General features: G+C 30.3%; 2 protein-coding genes, 1 long non-coding RNA gene, 2 other non-coding genes and 1 pseudogene across 8 annotated transcripts; 2 read left to right on the forward strand and 4 right to left on the reverse strand.

Moving 5' to 3' along the window:
- The first annotated feature begins 1,470 nt into the window (after nt 1–1,470).
- On the forward strand, nt 1,471–6,090 carry LOC127254671 (uncharacterized). Of its 3 annotated transcripts, none has more exons than XR_007839470.1 (5): nt 1,471–2,556; nt 2,634–2,783; nt 3,383–3,568; nt 4,396–4,577; nt 5,961–6,090. XR_007839470.1 is itself a non-coding variant. In XM_051279898.1 (4 exons), exons 1-4 carry the CDS (start codon nt 1,552–1,554, stop codon nt 4,474–4,476), a joined length of 1,422 nt encoding a protein of 473 aa, XP_051135855.1. In that variant the 5' UTR covers nt 1,471–1,551; the 3' UTR covers nt 4,477–4,927. The 3 variants fall into 3 exon arrangements, 1 of the variants encoding a protein (XP_051135855.1); XR_007839471.1 differs by lacking the exon at nt 5,961–6,090 and adding an exon at nt 4,722–4,927; XM_051279898.1 differs by lacking the exon at nt 5,961–6,090 and having other exon boundaries at nt 4,396–4,927.
- LOC127254436 (organic cation/carnitine transporter 3-like) lies at nt 5,739–7,955 on the reverse strand (annotated as a pseudogene).
- Nucleotides 7,956–11,253: 3,298 nt separating this feature from the next.
- On the reverse strand, nt 11,254–11,815 carry LOC127254750 (uncharacterized). Its single transcript, XR_007839492.1, has 2 exons — nt 11,607–11,815; nt 11,254–11,480 (listed from the first exon to the last, which is right to left on the reverse strand). It is a non-coding gene; the product is annotated as an uncharacterized LOC127254750 (long non-coding RNA).
- Nucleotides 11,389–11,477, reverse strand: LOC127255062 (small nucleolar RNA snoR116). Its single transcript, XR_007839563.1, has one exon. It is a non-coding gene; the product is annotated as a small nucleolar RNA snoR116 (small nucleolar RNA).
- Nucleotides 11,603–11,692, reverse strand: LOC127255063 (small nucleolar RNA snoR117). Its single transcript, XR_007839564.1, has one exon. It is a non-coding gene; the product is annotated as a small nucleolar RNA snoR117 (small nucleolar RNA).
- Nucleotides 11,816–14,287: 2,472 nt separating the features above from the next.
- Nucleotides 14,288–20,211, forward strand: LOC127254590 (uncharacterized). 2 transcript variants are annotated; one of them, XM_051279784.1, is made up of 11 exons: nt 14,288–14,499; nt 14,580–14,713; nt 15,293–15,429; nt 16,651–16,709; nt 16,908–16,931; nt 18,539–18,621; nt 18,712–18,776; nt 19,034–19,083; nt 19,204–19,305; nt 19,661–19,720; nt 19,806–20,211. In XM_051279784.1, exons 2-11 carry the CDS (start codon nt 14,694–14,696, stop codon nt 19,938–19,940), a joined length of 735 nt encoding a protein of 244 aa, XP_051135741.1. In that variant the 5' UTR covers nt 14,288–14,499; nt 14,580–14,693; the 3' UTR covers nt 19,941–20,211. The 2 variants fall into 2 exon arrangements, with proteins under 2 accessions (XP_051135741.1, XP_051135740.1); XM_051279783.1 differs by having other exon boundaries at nt 14,289–14,499; nt 14,652–14,713.
- The last annotated feature ends 4,330 nt before the right edge of the window (nt 20,212–24,541 follow it).

Consider the following 24,541-nt stretch of genomic DNA (forward strand, 5'->3'; position numbering starts at 1 on the left):
CATTCAGTCTCAAAATTATAGTTTATATTTGACGCGAGATTTAAAAAATATTAATATTATATTAAAAATAGATAAAAGGTACTGGTAAAATATTCTTTTGTTTTGTGAATTTATTAGTGTAAAAAGTAATAATAATTGTGTAATAATAATGAAAAAGTAAGGTAATTTTACAGTGATATGGTTATTTATGAAAATGAAAGTATTGTTTTGGGACGGATGAAGTATACAGTATATTGTTTTCAAAAAAAATTAGGCTTAGATAGAAGTTTTTGAAAATTTTTGGAATTTTGAAAGTTTGAAAAAAAATAAAAAGTTAGTATTTAATTTGATATTTTGTGAGAAAAAAAATATATATTTGATGTGTTTTTTAAAAAAATAAATAGTGTCAAATGAGTGAAAATGTATTATGGAAACAAAATCTCCGGAGTAGAACTGTTAGCGAGCCGAGCCGAACTTATCAGAAATTTAACCCGAAGCCCAGAATCTACCTTGTTGAAATAATTTAGCTAAGAAAATAAAGCTAATAAGAATTCAAATCTGCAAATTGACAAAGGGTTTTGTGTTCTTCAAGCCTATGGCACAACCCCTCAGCGGTTTTCTGTCGTTACTCCCACGATGAGATATGAAAAGTAATGGATGTTGTGTGTAAACTTGGGATCAGAACCCTATTTATATCCCTTATTATTAATTGGCCTCATCACCTAATTAATAAGTTATCGGGTTTCTGTACATTGGAGGTCCGCACTTACTAAACACATTTAAGCCCAATAAATCAATAGATCACTTAATATAGACTTAATTTGACCGTTACATTTAACCCATAGTTGGATTTTTAATCCAACCAGTTGAACAAATTTTAAGTGTTAGTTAACGTTCACGAACAAAGTTCGTATTCGTTAGTTAAGCTTTCAAGCTCGGTTTGTTAAGAATTTTTATTGTTTGAGCTCATGTTAGTGTTCGGCTCGTTTAGCTCGATTAAACTCGTTCGAGTTTATTTGTCTTAATTTTTTAAATTTATATATAAATCTTTAAAAAAAATTATTTTATTTATATATTATAATTTTAGATGTATATATAATATTTATAATAAATATATTATTTAAATGAATATTTACGAACAAAATTGAGATTCGTTATTTAACTAGACGAGTTTATTTATGCAGTTCGATTTAACGGGAATCGAGCTAACTTAACGACATCTACCAGCTCTACTCCAAATTAAAATATTTCTTTCGTTTCATAATAAAATATTCATTTGCATTTTGTGTTATTATATTTAACATTGAAAATATTTTTATATAAATGCCAAAAATACTATTTTTATCATTTTTTCTTTATTTGCAATACAATTTGATATAATAATTAATATTCAAAATAAACGCCAAAAAAATAAATAGATACCTTACGAAAACGGAAAGAGTAAGTAGTAAAAAGAAACTGGCTAAATTTATTATTATGAAAATAGAAACTAAATAGAGAAGCAGTGAAATGAAAACCCTAATCCCTAAGTCGCAGTGAACCATTTCACCGTACAAGAATTGCATCTTCGAAATGCGGAGAAATTTGGCAAAACTTCCGTACCCGGTGATCGGTCGCGCCACCGCCGCTGATTCGTCTGCTTCTGCAGGTTTCTCCACCTCATCAGCCGGTGGCGGCGGGAGAGGCCGTGGTGGTTGGAGACCTCTCCAGTTCGCCGTCGATGAGGCCCGAAAGAACGAATCCGATAATTCGAAGTTCGAAGATGCACCGCCGCCCCATGGCCATGGCCGTGGTCGAGGCCAGCCTCTTCCTTCCTCTCCTATCCTCCCTTCATTCTCTTCATTATTGAATAATGATCCAAAAGCTCCTCCCATAGGCCGCGGCCGTGGTTTTGTTCCTCCGAAGACCGTTACGCCGCCGCCCCGAGACACGGCTGATTCAACCTCCAAATTTCAAAACATCGGGAATAAAGCACCATTGAACAGTGAAGCGCAATTCGATTCGCCTGAATCCACATCCCCAGCCAGACGAGACAAAAATCTCCTAACCGAAATTTCCAGTATCCTACACGGCTCTGGGCGGGGGAAGCCGATGAAGGCAACCACCGCCCCAGCCGAGAAGGCTCAAATGGAGAATCGGCACATCCGTGCGCGTCCGCAGCCGAAAGCACCTGAGGCGACTAGAGCTGCTGATTCTCCTCAACAATCATTGAGTCAGGAGGAAAAGGTGAAGAAGGCCATGGGGATACTGACACGCGGAGAGCCAGAGGGCGGTAGAGGTGGAGCTGCCGCATTCGGCGGACGCGGTAGAGCAGACATGAGAGGGAGAGGAAGAGGAAGGTTCAGCGGGAGGGGAGGAAGGGGAAGGGGAAGGGGCGAGGAAGAAGATGAAGACTTAGAAGATATTGTACCTGTAGGGCTGACTCTAGGCGGACCCGAAGACGAGGAGAAATTGGCGAAGAAGCTAGGGCCAAAAGTCATGAATGAATTGGCTGAAGAATTTGAGGAGATGTCGTACAGGGCGTTGCCGTCCCCTATTGACGACGCATTTGTGGATGCACATCACACCAATCTTTTGGTAATGTGTTTTGTGTTACATATTTGATTGATATTTGGTGATTAGATGTTAATGGAGTGGTGCTATTGGTTGTGCAGCTTGAATGTGAGCCAGAGTATTTGATGGAAGAGTTTGGTACCAATCCAGACATCGATGAGAAGCCCCCAATTCCTCTCCGTGATGCTCTGGAGAAGATGAAGCCATTTTTGATGGCATATGAGGGGATTGAGAGTCAAGAAGAGTGGGAGGTAATCCGATCTCTGTTGGGTTTTAGTCTTTGATATCATCTTTTAACGTTATTCGTTGGTATTTGAGTGACGTATAAATATTTGTGTTGTATAGAGTTAGTTGAAAACTTCAATTCATTGAGGTGCTATCTACTTTGCTACTCTAGGCATCGATTTGCTGTGGCTGGTTCGAGAAGTTTTTGTGGTTTCTATGGAAATCAAAATTATGATCACTCCCTGACTTTAGCAACATTTATACAGAGGAGAATCTTCCTGGCATCATTGTTTTAATGTAGAAATGCATAATCACGACTTATTCAAGCCTGTGTTAGCCAACTCAAGGAATTACATGTAGGTTGAGATGGCATGTATTAAAGCTGTAATTTGATCAAAAGGAGATACATAGCTTTTCTGAATGTAGTCCGAGCATTCAGTATTTACTCAGTTATATTAAATCGAAAGTGTTTATTTAGTAGTTGCCATGTGAAGATACTAAACCTAACATTTCTTTCCACCAAAGAAGCTGCCATGTTGGATTTATTTGCATCTTTTGTTACCTCCATGATATCTACAAAAAAATCATTTCATCCACAGTTTTCTCTTGCCTAACTATGCCACAGGAAATTATGGAAGAAACAATGAAGACAGTCCCACTTATGAAAAAGATTGTCAACTATTACAGTGGTCCAGATAGAATAACTGCAAAGCAACAGCAAGAAAAGCTAGAGAGAATTGCCAAGACTCTCCCAGCCAGTGCTCCTGCTTCGGTCAAAAATTTTACAGACCGTGCCGTTCTCTCATTGCAGGTGCATATTTCCATTCTACTAGCTTCAACATATATGTTCTATATAAAAGTATCATTTACTCTACTCTCTTCTTTGCATGGGATTTTTTTACAGTTTCTTACCTTCTACGAAATTCAATAGTGTTACACATATACATTTCTACTTTTAGGGTGTGTTTACTTTGTGGGATGAGATTATAATATATATTATTATTTTAATGGATTGTCTAATCACATGATAAAATTTTTTCAAAAATTACGTTAATTGATTATTGCATAAAATTATTAATTTTGCTTAAAATACTCTTAATTATATTATAAAATTAATAGTAAGTTAGCTTTTAAACCAAAATAGTTTTTTAGCATTAATAGTACTACTAGCATTATTTAATCCCACCCACACGTGAGAGATTAAAAATTCTTAATTATGCTACTATTATGCCTGGTTTTACTTTATCCCGGGCTATAATAATGCTTACAAAACATGTGATTAGGTTGAATAAAATAATATTATCCACCCTAATCACCCAAAGTAAACACACCCTTAATATATTGCATATATTTTTAAAATGGTAGGATTCATTAACCTTTTATATGTTCGCTCGATTATGTGCTCTTTTATGCACACTATAATTTAGGGCCTAGTATTTGAATTTGGATAAAACAATCCTCTGCTGTATATTATTCTAATATTTTAGTGCAAATTAAACATGCTCATGGTAGTTTATTAGCTTGTTTATATTAATTCCATCATTTATTTCCTTTATTATTAATCTAAATTAGTTTCTTCCCCTGGTAGATGAGATCTTAGTAAAGGGTTTTTTCTCGCAATTATAATGATCTCTGCAGAGCAACCCGGGCTGGGGATTCAACAAGAAACGCCAATTCATGAAAATGCTTGTGAATGAGGTTTCTGAGCAATACAAGTAAACGTGTTGCCCAGTTTCTCTTGCAGATGAAATGATGTTTTGTGCCAAAAGATATGCAAGATGGAACCTGCCATAGGGTTTTGCAGCAGAAGTCACCACTGGGTAAGCTCTTTGAACTTGTGTTGTTATTGGTTGATATGACCTCTTTTGAAATCAAGCTTGTGGTAGATCTGTCCATCTTTTTTATTTGAAAAGAATAATTCTTAAGCACAAACAAACAAACAAATTATGGGATTCATTTTACAGAAGAATCGAGTAAAGTGAAGTGGATGACTTTGGTAGTTTGATTTGCAGTGAGATAATCTTCTACTGAATAGGCATTTGGTTCATTAGTTGAAGAGTAGAACTGAGTGATACTTTCGAAATTGGTTCGATTATAAATAATGTTGTAAAGACTTTTGGCAATTTTGACCGAACACTGCTTTTATGCAATTTCGTTTATTATTGCTTGATCTAGCTCATTCTTATATTTTATTTATAGTGCCCCAGACAAAGTAGGATTGAAATACATGACACAAAGGTAAACGTGATTTTAAGAGGCAACCAGTACGAGGGAGTATTATAATTAGCAAGTTCTGTGGGTTTATTAAAAAAATTTGGATAGGTGGTGAATTTTAAAATTATATGTGAGTTGTGTTATTTTTATTTATAGAACAAGAATATATTTAAATATTTTAAATACTACTATATTTTAATAGAATATACTACAATATAAATATCATTTTGTGATAATAAAATTTTATACTCATTAGTTCCACTTTTTATATAGTTTATTATAATGAGAATTTAGATAAAGTATAATTAATAAATTATTAAAAAGTATACGAATAAAAATAATTATTATACATATGAGAATTTAGATAAAGTATAATTAATAAATAATTAAAAAGTATATAAATAAAAATAATTATTATATAGTATAAATAATTATAAATAAATATTAAACTAGTTAATTATGTTAATTAAAATTAAAATATTATTGATTATAAAATTAAAATATAAAATATAAATAGCAGATATAAAAATATATATTTACTATTAATAGAAATTAATTTTATAAAAGAAAAAATGAAGTTTTTTTTAATGTTAATAAAAATATTTATTTATTAAAAAAATATATAAAAAAAAAAAGTGTGGTTGGGAGATTAAATTTTAAGTTAAGATTTAAATATTAAAAAATTTTGAAGTAAAATGTAATATGTAAGTATTATTTATAAAAGTTTTCTGTTTAAAATTAATTCTTATTCTATATCAATTATTTTTCTCTATATTTGTTCTCTTCTATGATTTTTCTTGCAATTTTATTCTCGGTATGAAAATGCACCCTTAGGATATTGATTGCTCACAAATGCTGATCGGAACAAATAGGTAAATATATGTTTAGGGCAAGATGGAAACTTTATTCTTGCATCCATTAATCCTAACTTCTTCTTCTTCTTCCTCCTCCATGGTATCCACCATGGCCTTCCCCTTCGTCTCCGGCAGCCACACCAGAACCACCCCGCTCACCAATATCCCCGCCCCAAACACCCCGTACGACTCCCACCCGGAGCTTCGACCCGCCCCGGCCAAAACGGGCCCCATCACCCCGCCAAGCGCCCCGGCCTGCCGCGCCACCGTCATCGTCGAGTTCCTCACACACGTCGGAAAAAGCTCCAAAGTATAAATCAGCAGCACATCGCACGCCGTACACACGCCGGCGAACGCCACCGCCTCCAGCCCCATCTGAACCCCCTTCCACCGCGCCGCCGCCGCCACGCTCCCCAGCCCGCAGATCCCGCTCGCCGCGCAGAACCCCATCACCGCCGCCCTCCGATTCACCCTCCCCACCAGCCAGAACACCGCCGCCGCCGCCGGAATCTCCGCCGCCGCGTTGAACGCCGCGCTCAGCTACAAATCGAATTTCAGCGTCCCCAAATACGCCATGCCGACGCTGAAATGCACGGCGAGCGTCGCCCCCACGCGCCGCCTGGCCCAACCCTTGCTCAGCAGCTGTTTCAGCGACGATAAGACTCCGCCCGCCGGCGCAATATCAGCCGTCCACGTGTCGAAATCCCCGGCTATTGATGAGCTGTCCATCTTCTTCGAGAATGTTCTAATCGTCCGTACGAACTCCTCCTTCCCCCGGACGAACAGCCACCGCGGCGACTCGTGGACGCAGAAGTAAACCGCCGGCGCGTAGATCAGGCACGGGACGCACGTGACCAGGTACATTAATCTCCATGAATGGTCGCGGAGGAGGAAGACGATGACGGGAAGAGACAGGAAACCTAGGGTGAAGCAGAGGAATCCTAATATTCCGACCTTGTCGCGCCACCGCTTGGCGGTGGTTTCGTAGGAGAGGACGAGCGCGCAGCTGCCGATGGCGGCGCGTCCGAAGCCGCTGAGGAATCGCAAGGCGGAGTAGGTCCATATGTTGGTGGAGAGCGGCGTTAGAGCAGCCGGAAATGACATAATCAGACAGCATTGACCAGCAAGTTCTTCCGGCCCAGACAGGAATCCGCCATTGCAGCCAGGATAAAACCTGTACGAAGTATACGTGTATAGTCATGGTAATTAAATAATACTAATAAAATTGAATTTCTATAAATTGTTTTATGGCTTTACCATATTAATAATCAATTAAAATCAATACACACTCCTTTTAATAATGTTCTAAAAATTTTGTAATTTTTTTGCTTATTATTTACACATATTAAAATTGATTTATTTTTTTCGTTTTTATTATTTTAAAAAATACATTTTTATAAAATCAGCCAAAACAAATGATGTGTTCACCTAAGTCTAGATAAAATAAGTCATGTATACCCAATTCACATACAATGATTCAATCAACAAAACACCATCAATAATTTCACAATTTTTTATAATTAACAAGTATATATATATATACTAAATAAATAACTCATAAATTAAAGATAAATTGTTGAAAAAAATCAAAGTTATGGGACATATAAAACCATGTAAAATGTAATCTAAGCAAAATAAAATAAAAAATATTCGATAGTACTATATACATTAATGTATTTTTTAAAAAATGTTTTTAGTATATTTTAATTCTTGTTATTATTATTATTACTACTACTACGAACCTCCGAGAAGACAACCGGCTAAGAAGGATGAAGCCGGGAGTCCCCGAATAATAGGATTAGCGCATTGCAGAGACCACTCGGACAACCGTGTTGTGGCGGCTGAGTAGTCCCACGACCAAGAACCTATGGGGAGTCGGCATATGTTGCTGGTGTTATTACACGACATTGTCTTATTATTAACATTGCAATGCCATTTGGGTTGTGCATCGGTAAAGATAGTGATAAAAGCTTGTTGTGAGTCGAAGAATCACGCCAACGATAGAATAGCCGCTTGGAAAAATTGGCACTACCCAAAATCTCCGATCAAATTATCAATAGCCTTGTCGAGGGAGCGGCACTCCGCCGGCGATGGCGCCTCCGGTGAGGATTTTGTGCCAATTTTGGACATTCCTAAGTGAATTAGATAGATTTTGATTTTGATTTATATAATTATATATGATAAGCACCTTGATTTATAGAATTATTTTTGAGTGGAAGAACAATTAATGCATGTTTAATTGTACGTGGGCTTTTATATTATATATATATATATTAGTATATATATTTTTGAAAAAAAAAAAAAACTATTACTTCTTTAAAATTCGAAGTCTTTAAACTATTACTATTTGATTTTTACGTGATTTAATTTTATATTAAAAATATTTTTATATTTGAATAATTTACTTCGCAAATATCATTGTATTTCTATTATAAAATATTAATAAATATATTTCTGTTTTTTTCTCTTCATCTGTACTGTATAGTGATATAATGATTAATATTTAAAAATTAACATATAAAAAATCAAGATAATCTTTTTGCAAGACGGAGGGAGTCTTAAAATTTTAAATTGAAATATTATGTGATTCAATATTATGTTTAAATTAAAACATGTACGGGGAATTTTATTCATTGTTATATTTTATAGCATGAGTGTATTTGGTATTAATACTTACGTGGAAAATAATTGCTTTGATTATGATATTTTAGCACTAAATCATTCAAGTAATTTCATTAGCACTTGATTATCATTTCAGACCATATATATATATATATATATATATATTTTCATTTTTATTTAATTTTGATTTGAAATTAAAGGTCAGCTCATTGTTACATACTAGAATTAATGATTAATTTGAGGAAAAAGTCTAATAAAACATATCCATAGATATTTAAATAACTAAATATATTTACATTTTACACTACATTTGGTACGTGGGGTTTAAATGTGATAATATATTTTAATAATAAAGTATGAGATTAATATTAAGTTACATCAATTAACTTTATTTCATTACAAAAATGACATTCACTTTTGGATTTTGTGGCAGTGTCAAATTTGTTTATTGGACATTTATTCTAATTTTAATATAGTAAATTTAATTCCATTGCATACTAAATGGTAAAAAGTGAATCCTTTTATAATGAGATTTAGCAACACCTTAAAAGTAAAATATTCATATAAAAAAATTACGGGAGAATTAATATAATAGTAGAAATAATGATTTAATATAATTAACCAATTTAATCCCAAATTACTATTAATCACAATATTACAAGATTCTTTTTTATTTTTTTTACGTAATACTTACAAAAGCAATTACAATCAATATAAATTATTTCTTTAAAAAAAAAAAAAAAAACCTAACATTTAAGTGATCACATTATATGGTTGTAAAAATAATATGTCAAAAAATAATAATAACTAAGTATATATGTATATATATATATATATATTAGTGACATAATGATTAAATACAGTATTCATGTTCCTATTCATATTATATTTAAATAAAATTTCATGTGTTATATATATTATAATCTCTCCATCCATTTTCTAATGTCCTATTTAAAATTTATATTTAAGCATTTATAATTTTTTATAAAATGACAAATTTACCCTTAATAATATGTATAGAAAATAAAAACTAAATAAAGTAAGAGTAAAAAAGTAAATTTCGTGTAAAAAAATAAATAAAAAAACAATAATTATTGAACATTCCAAATAAAAAAATAGAACATTTCAAATAATTGTTGAACATTCCAAATAAAACGTAAAAAAATATAACTAATCTCTATTTTTTGGCATACATTTTGCTCAATTATATATCTAATTAATTGCAAATGATTAGAATGTGTTTGGGATATTTTTAAAAAATTAATTTATATATAGTCATTAGAATATTTTTATCAAAATATATTATTTTCTAAAGATATCACTTAAAAAACAAGCATTTAAATAAAATGTTTGATTAGTGACGTTATTGAACTCTTATTTTATTTTGAAATTAAATAATAATTGAATATGATATTTTATATATATATACATATATTGTTATACTTTTATAAAAAAAATTAAGAATCAATAAATAAAATAATTGGATTCAAATTGAATCTTCAATCCACCTATTTATAATCACTTTCTTATAAAAATTTTATAATATTTTTTCATATGTAACGCAGTAAAATGTATTCTTCTAAATAGTAATTAATTTGTTATGCATGGATATAAAATTATATAGTATAAAATAATTTTTTTTTAAATGTTAATGTTTGATTACTTTAATTTGAAAAAATCACTTTCTTTTTTATATAATGGAACATAAAACTAATAACATTTAGGGCCAATCTAAATGGTTATACCCATTTAGGCCGACCCAATACCTATATTTATGGTGTGTTTGTTTGGTGTGTTTGTTTGAAAGTTCAAATTTTGAACGAAATTTAAATAATAAAAAATAATTAATTATATAATATAATATAAATAAGTATGATATAATATTTTAAATATAAAATTAATTTTTAATATAATATAAAAAATAAAAAATAGGTGTTTAATTTAATATTTTTTTTAAAAAAAAAATAAAACAGTAGATTAAAAATTCAATCACCCAAACAAACATGCTTGTTTCAGAAATTTCTCAAAAAATACATATTGGGTGTGTTTGTTTCGGAGATTGGATTGAATTTACACTATTTATCCAATTTTTTTCCCCAAAAAAATCAAATCAAACAATTATTTTTAATTTTTTATATTATACTAAAAATTAATTTTACATTCAAAATATCACATCAACACCTATTTATATCATATCATACCACTATTCAAATTCAAAATTTTTACTATTCAAATCCCAACTCAAAATCCAATCCCTCGAACAAACACACCCTACGTATAATTTTTTCACCTCAAAAATATAAAATCAAAATCTAGCTTCTTATTTTTTCTGATTTTAGCCTCCAAACAAAAATACAAACCCCCCCCAAACAAACGCACCCAATTACTGAAAATTCTACAAATTTCCTAATAAAACAATATGTTTTAAATCAAAATCATAGATTCCATATCTTTAAATAATTTTGAAGTATTTTTACTGGAGCGTTTCCTAAAACAATTTCCTAAAACATATTCAAGCTTAAACATGGCTCGAGAGCAAGGTCGGGATGGGGCAGGAGCCCTCGGAAAAGTGTCAAACACATCTATACAGAATCCATTATATAACAGATTATGATCTACTCATATCCATCAATGGTTTGTTTGGTTGTGAAAAGATTCCCGATGAAAAATTCGCTCACTTTAATATTAAAAAACCATAAACATGAGTGAAAAACACCAAACTAGTGATGAATAAAAAATATCGGCTCATCTGAATGCACCAGCCTCATTAGAGTGAGGCAAGTGCCAGAATCTCAGAGCCGAATGAATCCATATTGGCAACGTACAGCGCTAAAAACACCATCAAATCTTAGGTGCATCAGTGACTCTAATTTGTTGCCTTAGTAATTGTGCTTCTTTAAAAGATACTAAAATGAACAAAATTAAAAATCGAATAATTGAGAGGCTCAGAGAGCAATGATTTATTTAACATCAACAAGCTTGAAACAGAGGCTTTCATCGTTTGATGGTAAAAATTGGACATCATTGCCTCTTCTGTAGACAAAATCACGATTACAGAAATCAACTTCTGCCAATAGAAAAACCAAAGAAAAAAAAAAAGGAAAAAGGAAATCGATAACAACGATAATAATCGACCGGATCCGGACGGAGAAAAACGACCTCAGAAGGCAGAGAACGATTCACATCAAAGACATCTGCAAGAGAAACCTCAGATGGTACGGACAATTCTCAAAACATCACTGGCCTTCAAAACACAACCATTAAATCGAATAGCAAAATCCATCGCCTGTGTGCTATGCTATTCAGGCGGCCGCAAGATAACAAATAAATTCCACAGTACCTTCGCAGTTTACAAGTGTATATATAGATGAGGGAAGGAAACCCTAATTTGAGATGTATTGAAATTACGAGAATGCCCTCAAACTTTTCCATTGCATGACTGTTTCCGCCGCTGCCTTCCCGCATGTACAGCTTTGTGTGCAGTGTTTTTAAGAAATCGGCCGCTTTTTCTTTTCTATTTTTAAAATGTAAATTATTAATATTGTTTTTATAAAATAATATTTTATATTAAATTATTATTTTTTTAATAAATATATTATATATATTATTTAAAAATATCTATACAATATTTATTGAGAATCGTTTCCAAATTATCTATTTCTAACGTTTAGATATGCAATATTTTAAAAATTAACTTCTTCTGTTTTTTTTTTTAAATTAACCATTTTTAAAATAATCAATCAAATATTTACATTATTTAGTTTTTTTTCAAACAATTAAGGGTTTGTTTGTTTGGGGTTTAGATTTTGAGTTGAGATTTGAATAGTAAAAATTTTGAATTTGAATAGTTGTATGATGTGATATAAATAGGTGTTGATGTGATGTTTTGAATGTAAAATTCATTTTTAGTATAATATAAAAAAATGAAAAATAGGTGTTTGATTTGATATTTTTGGGAGAAAAAAATTGGATGAATAGTATAAATCCAATCCAATCCCCCAAACAAACACACCCTAAAGGATATTCAATAAGTAAAAGTTATTATAACTTTCCAAAAGTTATTTTTGTTCTATTCAATATTATAATTATTATTTTTGGTTCCGTTCAATTTTTTTTTTTTTATCAATTTTAGTCTAAGTCAAATAAAAATTTATCCATGGTTAACTGGAATTAAACACGGCCGTATTGGCTTGAACACGACTGTATTAAATGACTCAAAAGGTAACTAGCTGTCCCAGGCCGTGTTGGATCAACACATACGTGTTTCAGTCGATGTTCTCAACACAGCTATATTCTAGTCATGTTCCTGCCCATATTCCTAACAGAAACCATGTTTTAGGTTATGTTCACAACTATATTTCCAATATAATCATATTATAAGTTATGTTTATTATTATTTTCACTTATTGGTTAAAATTATTTTTTATATATATAATTCATAAAATAGGAGTATTTTTTATAATTATTTTATAATATAAAAAATAATTGCAAAAAAAATATAAAAATAATAATATATTAATATATATATTTTTATAATAATCATTATATATATATATATATTTTTAAAGATTTATAGTAAAAAATTTAAAGTATTTTATTCAAAATATCAAAATAAAAATATTAAATAAGACCAAGATATATATTCAGTCCCAGTCAACCATCTTGGACTAAAATGGATAAATTTTCATGTAAAACCAAAATTGATAATTTTTTTTTAGTGAAACCAAAATTGATAATTATAATATTAAATAAGACCAAAGATTTTTTCTCTTGATATAAATATATTTGTAATAAATATTTTTAAATATAAAATTAAAATTTCATATTATATAATAAATAAAAAATAATATTTAATTTAATATTTTTTATTTTTATGTTTTAAAAATAATGAAACCTACTTAAAATTTTTGGGAGTAAAAACATTTGTTTTTGGATCAATGCATATCAGAATAATGTGGATGATATAAAAATATTAAGTGTTTGTTTTGTAAATGATTTGAAAAATTAAATTTTAAAATAAAATATAAATAATTATATAAATAATATAAAAAAATTACAATAATATATTAATTTTTTTAAAAAAATATATTTTTATTTCAGGAAATAACACATCAAATATCAAATATTTTACTTTTTTTTAATCTATTTACACAATATACATATAAAATACTTCATCCGTCTATATAATAAGTATATATTTATTTTTGGCGCGAAATTTAAAAAATAATAGCGTAAAAGTAATGCACTGATATTTTTTTTTACTTTTTGATATAAAAGTAATGATGCGATGTAAAGTAAATGTATTTATAAAAAGCAAATTGAATATTTAATAAAATTATTACTTTGTAATTAAACGTCCCAAAATAAAAATATATATACTATCATTTGTAACTAGATGGAAAAAATATTAATTTACCTTCAAAAATTAAATAAAATATTTATATTAATGTAATATATTTTAATACAATATGTTATGGAAATTCGTGCTATTATGTTTACTTGTAAAATTTTATTAATTATTTTACTATTTTATTTTTTTTCTCCAAAATGTAAAAAAATATTTAATTTTTATTTATTTTATTACAATAAATTATAATTTTATATTTGAAATATCAAAGTAATACATATTTATATATCAAATAAGTATTTTAATTTAAAATTTTATTATTAAAATTAAAATTAAAATTCAAAATCAAATCGGTAAAGAGAGCCACTGATGAATAAATTAAAACTCCGTACGATAGGCCGGGGTTTATATATATATATATAGTTTTGATGGATAATTAAACTAGCAAAAAAAAACCATTTTTCTATTTTTTTTTTGGTTTTTACATCTGATATTCGGCCCTAAAGAAATTCTAGAAGCCATCCCATCCACCGAAAGAAAGAAGAAGCGTGGAAAAAGCGCAAAGGGGAGAGCTGGGGCGGCTCACGCTCGGGATATCAACGCTTAATCTACACCGTAGCTCCTCTTCCCCGTAATTCTGTCCAGGACTTGGTGGGTTGGGGTCAATTATCCACAATAAGGCCTCTCTATTCGCTTCTCGATATGGTGGGTGCTGGTGTTTTCAATTCCTGTATTTTGGCTATTCAATTCGCCGTTTTTTATTAATTGAAGTTATTTTTGATAAGTACCGAGGAAAAGAATCTAAATTGCGGTGGTACGAGGAATTGATTTTTTGTGAGGTGTTGTTTGCATGACAGAACAAGTTGAGCAGAGGACAGCGGGAAAAACTGCAGCAGTTCATGACAATTACTGGAGCAAGGTACCTTAAATACTGAATCCTGTGTAGATGCTTCAGCTCTTGTTCGACTGTTGTCAAATAGTGAGGATTCCGTGTTGTGGATCTTGTGCTTTCTATTTTATTATTTTAGAAAATCTGGGAAATAGATGTAGGGTTTGCTTGTTTTTTGATTTTGGATGTGAGTTGCGGCAGGATTGTGTGTTAACATCTAAATTTCCACAATATGATGTGATTAATTTTGGTTATTGTGTATTGTTTCAATTTATGACCAGTTACTTAATCTATTATACCTAATGAGGATATGACACTTTATACCATTCGTCTCATGTTTCCTGGCTTACTCAATTACTACTTGTGCTAAATCCTACTGCAAGATCTTCTCAGTAGCGTTTTACTTGTTTTTGATTAAAGTTATGAGATATTCTAGAGTTTTGTTATGCTTATTGATAGCTTAAATAAAATTTGATGTTTAATGCGATGATTTCTGGCAGTCTTCGAGTTGTTGCATTATTATTAGTGCTTGAGCAATCTCTCTGTTATATATGAAAGAATTTTTGCATGGCGATCTGTTTAATTGGCTTTCTGCTTCCTATGATATAGTGAAAAAGTTGCAGTCCAGGCTCTAAAGTCTAGTGATTGGCAATTTGAAGGAGCATTTGATATATTTTATAGTCATCCCCATGTGAAGTCGGTTGCTGATACAAGGCATTTGGAGGAGCTTTATAATAGATACAAAGGTAAAATCTCTTGGCTTTAGTTTCGTTAGATATGCTGAAGAATGCACTTTCTTAATTAACCATATGCAAACACATACACATCTTTGATTTCAATTTATCTTAATCGGAATGCATGATAACAATGCATTTAGCGTTTGTTCTTGGGCCTGTGCTATCAAGATATGGGCCGTTAGGTCTGGTCATGTTTAGACGAGGCTAGATTATATATTAACTATTATTGGATTCATGATTCTTTCCATTTCTTTCATGTACAATGTTTTCTTTGGAGTTTGACCTTTGAAGTAGTTGTAGGGTTGTATATCTTTTCTTTTCCCTTTTTCAAGATTTAACTATTTGATGCTCTGTATTTGGTTTTGTAAATATTTTCAATAAATAGTGCGTGACAATATATTCTCTTTAAGCGCACGGGGTAATCACAGTATCTCCAATACCTACTAGGGTTCGTGTCAAACCCAGAGAATTGAGCTTCTTGTGCACTTTTAACTAGTTTGTAACAAGATATCAACGATTGAGAATTGAAATGTGGATTCTTGATTGTCACAATTGCTATAGTAAAGAAGGTAAAAACAGATTTCAATGAGTAATCGCTAGTTTGAAATGGATAGTGTACTTGTTTTTAAAGCAAAGAATGAAGTATGATGAATGGAAAACTTAGGTGGAAAGCATAAGTAGGTGAAAATATATAATGTTAACAAGCCACCCAATATGTCTTTCCTTTGCTGCTGCAACATAGAATTAAGATTTATTTGACTAGGTTCAAACTAGTTTTCACTGTTGCAGATTTGTTATTAGCTGCAATTCCAATATAGGTTTTCCTTTCCAGAAATATACTCAATTCAACTATGAAGCCAACTGATGTTTCTCTAGCTAGTCAATTGATAACTAGGGTTTTCTTCAATCTAACTGTCATATTTACTTAAAATTGAATTGTGAGTTCTGTGAGAGATTAGCTGTATATTAACGGCGTGAAGAGATATTTTGCTGTCCTTTGTTTTTGGTGGTGGGGAAGAAATGTTGAACTTATCCCAAAAATATTAACACTTGGATCAAAGGAGGTGAATAGTTATTTTTTCGTTCTCTTATGTTGTTCTCTTTGGCATTAGAAATTTAGGCTGTACACAGAGAAAGCAACCCATGGTTGTTTGTGACTTGTCATGTTTCATTGTTTATGTTCTTGCCTTTACAATGTCGAGTCTTACTACACGATGTTGTATTTTTCAGATCCCTATGCTGATATGATCTTGGCTGATGGAATCACTCTTCTGTGCAATGACCTTCAGGTTGATTTAGCAATTCCACTCACGTGGATAACTGTAATTTGAGTTATGATAAAAAAAAGGATCCCCAGTAAGAGTACAACTCTTCTATTTCATAACATGAAATATTTTGGATCATATCTTAATATCTACCCTAATATTCCTGCTTCCTTTGACTTATCAACGTGAATCTGATACTTATTTTCTTGTTATATATGGCAGGTTGATCCTCAAGATATTGTCACGGTATGCTACATATCACAGTATCACTTTATTCAGTTTCACTTAATTTCTTGTTACATGGAATTGTCAAGCATACCATGTTTTTGTTGGTTACTGATGACTCCTTTTGGTTTTACGTTGTTTTGTGTTAGGGTGTGTTTGTTTGGGGGTTTGGATTTTGAGTTGGGATTTGAATAGTAAAAATTTTGAATTTGAATAGTTGTATGATGTGATATAAATAGGGTTTGATGTGATGTTTTGAATGTAAAATTGATTTTTAGTATAATATAAAAAATGAAAAATAGGTGTTTGATTTGATGTTTTTGGGGGGAAAAAATTGGATGAATAGTGGAAATCCACCAAAATCCTTCAAACAAACACACCCTTAATGATTCATATTAAGCTTAAATTTGATTTCTTATGTATATTGCTTAATGCAGCCCATATCCTTGGATCCAGTTTAAAACAATCCAGCTTGCATTGTTTTAAATTGTGCCTCAATAATTGGTTCTTAAAGTATATGAAATATTCCCTGATTTTGTGCTTCAAAACATGAGGCATGGAATGAGCTTGATTGGTGCTGTGTACATGACACCAAAAGTCTGAATTATAAAGTTTCTATGTAATATGCATATTTATGTAGTATGTACATGAATATTGCCTCTAATATTATTATATGTGTCCAAGCAACGGCTGCAGCAAATTTTTGACTGTTTTGTTTATAAGGCGTCCAAACAACCATGATAGAAAGTTCTGTCCTCCCAAATATACTATTTGTTTACCTCTATGATATGTTTGCTATCATTTGAATTGTGATCTACATAGTAGTTCAGCTACATATGTTCAATGTGTTTTCTAATATTTGATATGCCAATCAGCACTAAGGGGTGTTCATTTAGCTTATTTATTGAGTTTTCACATTTTGAGTGGTTTTTTTTTTTTTTTTTTTTTTTTTTTTTTTCTTGACCCTTAACAATTCTGGGAATTGCTAAGGATATTTGTGTAGGGTCTATACATGTTTGCTTGTATTTTCCCCATCTGTCTTCAACCTTTCTTGTGTGCTTGTCTCTTAAACTTCTGAGTGTTCATTTGTTTTCATACCCTCTCCTATCTATGTTGGTGAAATAGATCTTGTTAAATATATTAAATAGTCTATATATAATGATTCTTATTTAATCCTGTCTTTATTAAGAATTCCACAAGGTTGATATGGTATATCTTGGATAAGCATTCATGACTTTGTCACGAAAAGACTATAGATAGCAATTCATATGAAGTATGTAACTTCTCCTGCATATGTGCTTCTTTGAAGCTGTACTGGCCAGTGTATTGTGTATTGTGCCCCTTATTGAAGCATAGCGCAAAACTATGACAACTAACCATTTAATCTACATCTGATATTTAAATAATGAAAAGCAGACAATAGAGTAGCACTTTAAGAGAAGAATGTAATGCTGCTTCAACTCAATTACTTATTTATTATTTACACTGTTTCAAACATACTGTGGTTTGAAGATCTAAAGCAACACTTCTCTAGTCCACTTTGTTTCTTTTTATAAACTAAATGATAAAAGGAACTAATCAGTTTTAAATTTGGTTCCATCTCAATGTTGATGTGTTGTGTACTGTAGTTGGTGATCTCTTGGCATATGAAGGCAGCTACCATGTGTGAATTCTCAAAGCAGGAGTTTATGGGAGGATTACAATCTCTTGGGTTAGTATATGAAAAATCGTTTCAATCCATCTTTTTTTTCCTATTACATCGACTATGCTGAAAAACTCTTTTTCTGATGTATTTTTGCAGCATCGATTCAATAGAAAAGTTCAGAGAAAGAATTCCGTTTTTGCGTTCAGAGCTGAAAGATGAACGTATGTCCTCAATTTTGTCATACCATCTTTGTTTTTTTTTTGGGGTGGGGGGTGGATTGATGGTTAATGAATTTGTGTGTTTCTAGTTTCTTAGTTTATGTATGAGTGAGAGAAGTCCTACCGGACTAATAAATCCTTCATATAGAACCCCCTGTTGTGCTGAATATTTTCAATTCACATATGAGAAGGGCTAATACTAAAACCTCATAAAATAATTTCACTGCTTGTGGCTTATGGTTTTAACATTTCATGTGCAGATAAGTTCGGAGAGATCTATAACTTTGCATTTAGCTGGGCAAAAGAGAAGGTAACACTCAATTGGACGAATGTTCTTTTAACTAAAATTGAATCTAAACTGTTTGTGCTATTATTTCAATAAAGCGGTGTTACCAACGAATGTATCTTATAATATTGTTCTGATATCCAGGGTCAGAAGTCTTTGGCACTGGATACTGCTATCGGCATGTGGCAATTACTGTTTGCAGAAAAGCAATGGTCATTAGTCGATCATTGGTGCCAGTTCTTGCAGGTAGAATAAATGAATCTATCGTGAGTTTTTATACTAGTCCATAAAAATGTAATTGCATAGTCTGGTCAAATTATTGAATTGTTTGGTTTGCCAAATAGTATGCATCTTACTGATTTGAGATTTCATTTAGATAGAAATTTTGGAAATAATAAAAATTAGTGTGTATTTGATTCGATATTTTGTGAGAAAAAATTATTTGATGTGATATTTTGAAAAGAGAACTCATGATTATTTGTGATTTCAATTCTGAATTGAGCAGTGTAATAGTTTAGATTTATTATTATTGAAAAACTTCAAAGGTTTTATTTCTCACTCTTTTGTTACACATGTTTATATTAACACATTCATGGTTCAGGCACGGCACAACAAGGCAATCTCCCGGGATACCTGGTCCCAGCTGCTCGAGTTCGCCAGGGTAAAAATTATTTACAGTTTGTCAATATTTGAAATCCAGTTCATTCCACGATTGACATTGTGAATTTAACTATGTTTACATACAGTCAGTTGATCCTGCATTATCGAACTACGACCCGGACGGTGCTTGGCCATATCTGATCGATGAATTCGTCGACTATTTGGCTGAAAATGGCATAGTTCAGAAAGTCAAGTCTAGCGAATGGAACTACAACCTCTGACCCTATTTATGGAAAAGCTCTGTAACCACTTCCTTCCGGCTTCTTCCTCCTTCCGACGACAACCATTATATTTATGAAAACATTTGTTGTTTAAAAGAAAAGAAGAAAAGAAAGAAAAAGACAACCAAATTCGTGTGCAAAAAATGTTGTGGGAGTTTGTGTAAAAGCAGCAGTTTGCTACCCATTGGTCCATTAAGAACAAATTCATTTCTTGTTGTGATGAATTTAGGATTCTAAGTTGGTTTTTATGCAACAAAATTATTTATCCTTATTTCAATTGTTTTAAGGCTATTATTATTATTATTTTTAACGTTATTGATTTACCTCAAATAATTTGAAGGGATTCCATTAAATGGAATTAATTCTTTTGACATATATGAGCTGATTTTTCCTCTATACATTTTTCCTTTGGCCTATTCCATTGCCACCAGGGGAGAGGGTGTCGACGCTGCCGACATAGCTGCTATGATAGGCGGCGCAATCTGCTGCGCAAATGCAGTTGAGGCGGTTGCAGCGACCGGTTAGGAAACCTTCGGATTGGCAGATGGTGGCGCAGTTTCTTCCGCGGATCATACATAGCCCTCGGAACAGTCTACTTTTCGCGTAACATAGTGTTGCTTCGGATTGCTTCACTGTGCCTGTCTTGCAAAAACAATATTGCTGTTAATTACTTCAAGAAAATCTCTCCCTCGAGATATATATATATATATATATATGTATGTATGGACACAATGCTTACATGAAAGAAGAAGAAGAAGAAGTAGAAGTGAGAAATCAAGAAGTTTAGAACCCATTTTGTTGTACGAAATTTATCAGTTCATGTGTTTTGATTTCATGAAATGGAATATCTCTGTGTTGCCAATATATATAAGACTAGAAATTTATGAAAACTTAATTTTTTTAAATTTCAAATGACTTTAGAAAACTTCAAACCCAATGCCATTGACAAATGCATAAAATCGACCTAGGATTGTGGCATTTTACTTTTATTTATTTATCATTATTTTATTTTTATAAATATGATATGATTTAATCTGTAAGAATCATAAAAGTTTCTTGATGTATCCAAAAGCGATCCTACAAGATAAGTCCCAACTTCTAACTTCTAACAAGAAGAAGACTACTTTTAACATTTTTTTTTTTTTTTTTACAATGCAATTTCACTGTTTACTATAAAAAAAAATATACATATTTACAATACAAAACATTACATCTAATTAATATTTACAAAAATCAAACACAAACACAAAATAAAAAATAAATTAATAACAACAATTAAAACAAAAGCAAATATTGCCACTACTTGCTTATATAAAGTCATATTAATTAATTTATTTTTATTCTTTAAAAAATTATATGAAGTTTTATGTTGAATTTATCATGGATTATAAGTTTAATGTTTACACTAAATTTGGCTTGTTTTTTCAAATGAAAATGTTATTGAATGTTTCGATGGAACACTATTACAACATTATAGGAAAAATCATAAATTTAAATGATTTTAAATATTACAAGAACGGAAATTCTCACTCGATCGTTATAAATTAAGAAGGAATATAATTCTAATAATAAACTTATTATTATATTTAATTTGACATAATATTCTTAAATTTTTCTACATAATCCGTATAATATCAATTTACAATATATATTTCACTAGGTTTTAACCTCACCACCGCCGCATTTTATCTCTATCATCACTGTCATCATAACTCTCATCGTTGTAAATACATTTGTACATTACGTCTTTGCATGTTCCAGTCGAGAAGCCAAGAAACTTGCAAAAAAGCTTCCAATATCTATCTTCATTGAAGCATATGTAAAACAAATATTGCGCCGTCAAAGCAACTACGACTCTCATTATCACCATCTTCTCTGCACAACGACAATCAATCAATAGTTATTTCAACTTCATCGATTATTGCATCAAACACTTGTAAAACAAATACAACAAGAATCAATTATAGCAAGATCATGGTTATTCACTTTGATTTTTTTTTTTTTATTATTAATTTTTAGTTTTGTATTTGAATGTTAAATTTAAATATTATCTTGATTTCATAATTTTCTAAATAAATAAAATATTTTTTAATTGATAATTATGAGAGCTAAAAATTTTAAAAGATCAAAATGAACACATATGATGAATGATAAAAACTAGAATTGTTGGATGGTTGTTTAAAGGTGGCGTATTTGTCTACAGAAATTTTTGTCGAGCGGATGTTTTTTTCTAAATTTATATAGATAAACAATACATTAGTGTTTATTTTCACCTCGAATTAAATTTGAAGATTTGTTTTTAATTTAATCAATATTTAATGATATTTTATAAAAGAAGAAATTGTAAAATTTAAATAGTAAAAAAATGAATAACAACTCATTACAAACATAACATAGTAACTATTCTTCAGAAATTTTAAATTGCAAATTCCTATATATATATATATAATAAGAAACATAATATGAAGACTTACGGGTCACAAAAAGCACCAAAATAAAAAATAATGAAAAATTTAGAAATTTGGAGACCATGAATTTCATATGAATATGAAAGTTATAGTGATGAATGATAAGTTTCAGCACTTCAGATTCTTCATTTTCCTATCTATCTTTTATATCCAAATTATATTATTATATAATATTATATATACTAGTGTAATATTTTTATTAAATATAGACATATTATGTAATATTTTACGCGATGCTATATTATTTTACTACTATAGAATGTTATACTCTCTCCGTCTACACAATAAGTATATATTTACTTTTGACGTGTAATTTAAGAAATAATAGTATTTTAATTATAGTGGATAGGTAAAAGTAGTGTAATGATATTTTTGCATTTATTTTTTGGTATAAAAGTAATGATGTGATGTAAAGTAAGGGTATTTGTGGAAAAAAAAATGAAATATTTAATGAAATGATTACTTTATAATTGGACGTCTCAAAATAGAAATATGTATACTTTGTAGCCGGACGGAGAGAGTATTATAATAATAACTACTATAACAATCTGTTCTTTTTTTTTATTTTTTTATTTTTTTGGAGTTACATTTTAACAATTGAGTTAGAAGTTAAAAAAAAATTAGTAAAAAAAGTTTTGAACAGTTTCCTATTCATTCAACACAATTTTCAATAAAAAATATAGTAATATTATTTTTTGTATCAAAATATTACATCAAAATACTATTTAAACAAAAACTCAAATTACCACTTTAATTCAAATCAATTTTAAATCACAACCAAACAAATAGTGGGTTTGAGTTTTAAGTTTGAATTCTGAATTAAAATAATTGTTTAATATGACATATAAATATACAGGGATAATAATATTTTGAATATATAATTAATTTTTAATATAATTTTAAAAATACAAAATAAGTATTTGATTTTAAAAAAAAATTACTTTTATGAATAATAAAAACATTATAGAAAACATACCAACTGTGTTTGTTTAATTTGTGTTTTAGTTTGAAATATATTTTATTTTATTTTATTGTAAGACATGAAAAATTGTGTCAATAATAAAAATAATAATATTTTATATTAAATTATTAATTTTTGTGAGAAAATAAAAATATATTATTTATATTATATGGATATATTTTGTCATGACGACGGTGCAATAACAACAATTCCGGAGCTTAATTAATTTGTGATTAATTTCAAGACTCGAGCCTAGTTTGCGATTCACATGTCATTTAAAAAAAAAAAGAAAAGAAAAAGCACACCTAAGCTGATGATTCTTGGCAACTGAGATTTTATGAGTATATATTGTAAATATTTATTTTTTGTATTTTTTAAAAATAAAAACTAGTGTGATTTCTCATAAAAAAATAATTCTTAACACTTAATATATTTTCTGTATTATTACTATAATTTTGTGTTTAATTTAAATATTTTTTTATATATTATATATATAAATATAAATTTTAATGATAATCCAATAGTTTGTTTTATAAAAGATTTGAAATCAAGAAATATAACAAAGAGTTATTATCAGACACAAGTCTTCACATTTTTCGATTTTTATTAATGTCCATTTTTAGAATGATCTTCATCTTCGGATCCTTCACCTCTTGCGCCATCTTTACCGGCTTTATGTCCACTCGGACAATTATAATGGCACTTGCAAAAGATGTGTTCGCATTGTCCCCACGGATATCCTTCGGATTTGCAACATTGATCGCATAATTGATGTCCGAAGCACTTGAATTTAGGATATGTGCTACTATTTGCCCGACAGTCGGCGCCTTTGGCCGATTTTGTCACAATTCCTTTTACATTACAAAGAAAAATGAATAATAAGAAAAAAAAAAAAAAAAAACATAGAAAAATGAATAATAAAAAACAGAAAGAATATATTTCGACCTTTTGAAATTACAGCAAATATGCGATGTTTCTCGAAATATAAAGAGTAATTTTCTTGTACCAATAAAATTAAGTCTTACCTAAAACCAAGAGTAGGAGAAGAAATAGAACAAGATCGAAGTGTTTTGAAGCCATCATAAAAACTATGTTGATTCACAATGTACACTTAGGGTGGCATTTACCTCATCTTTTATAGCTTATTGGTGATTTCTTTTTGGTTTCTTTTA

Source organism: Andrographis paniculata, unplaced genomic scaffold, assembly GCF_009805555.1.
Source record: "Andrographis paniculata isolate CXL003 unplaced genomic scaffold, ASM980555v1 Contig52END, whole genome shotgun sequence".
Classification (NCBI taxonomy): domain Eukaryota; kingdom Viridiplantae; phylum Streptophyta; class Magnoliopsida; order Lamiales; family Acanthaceae; genus Andrographis; species Andrographis paniculata.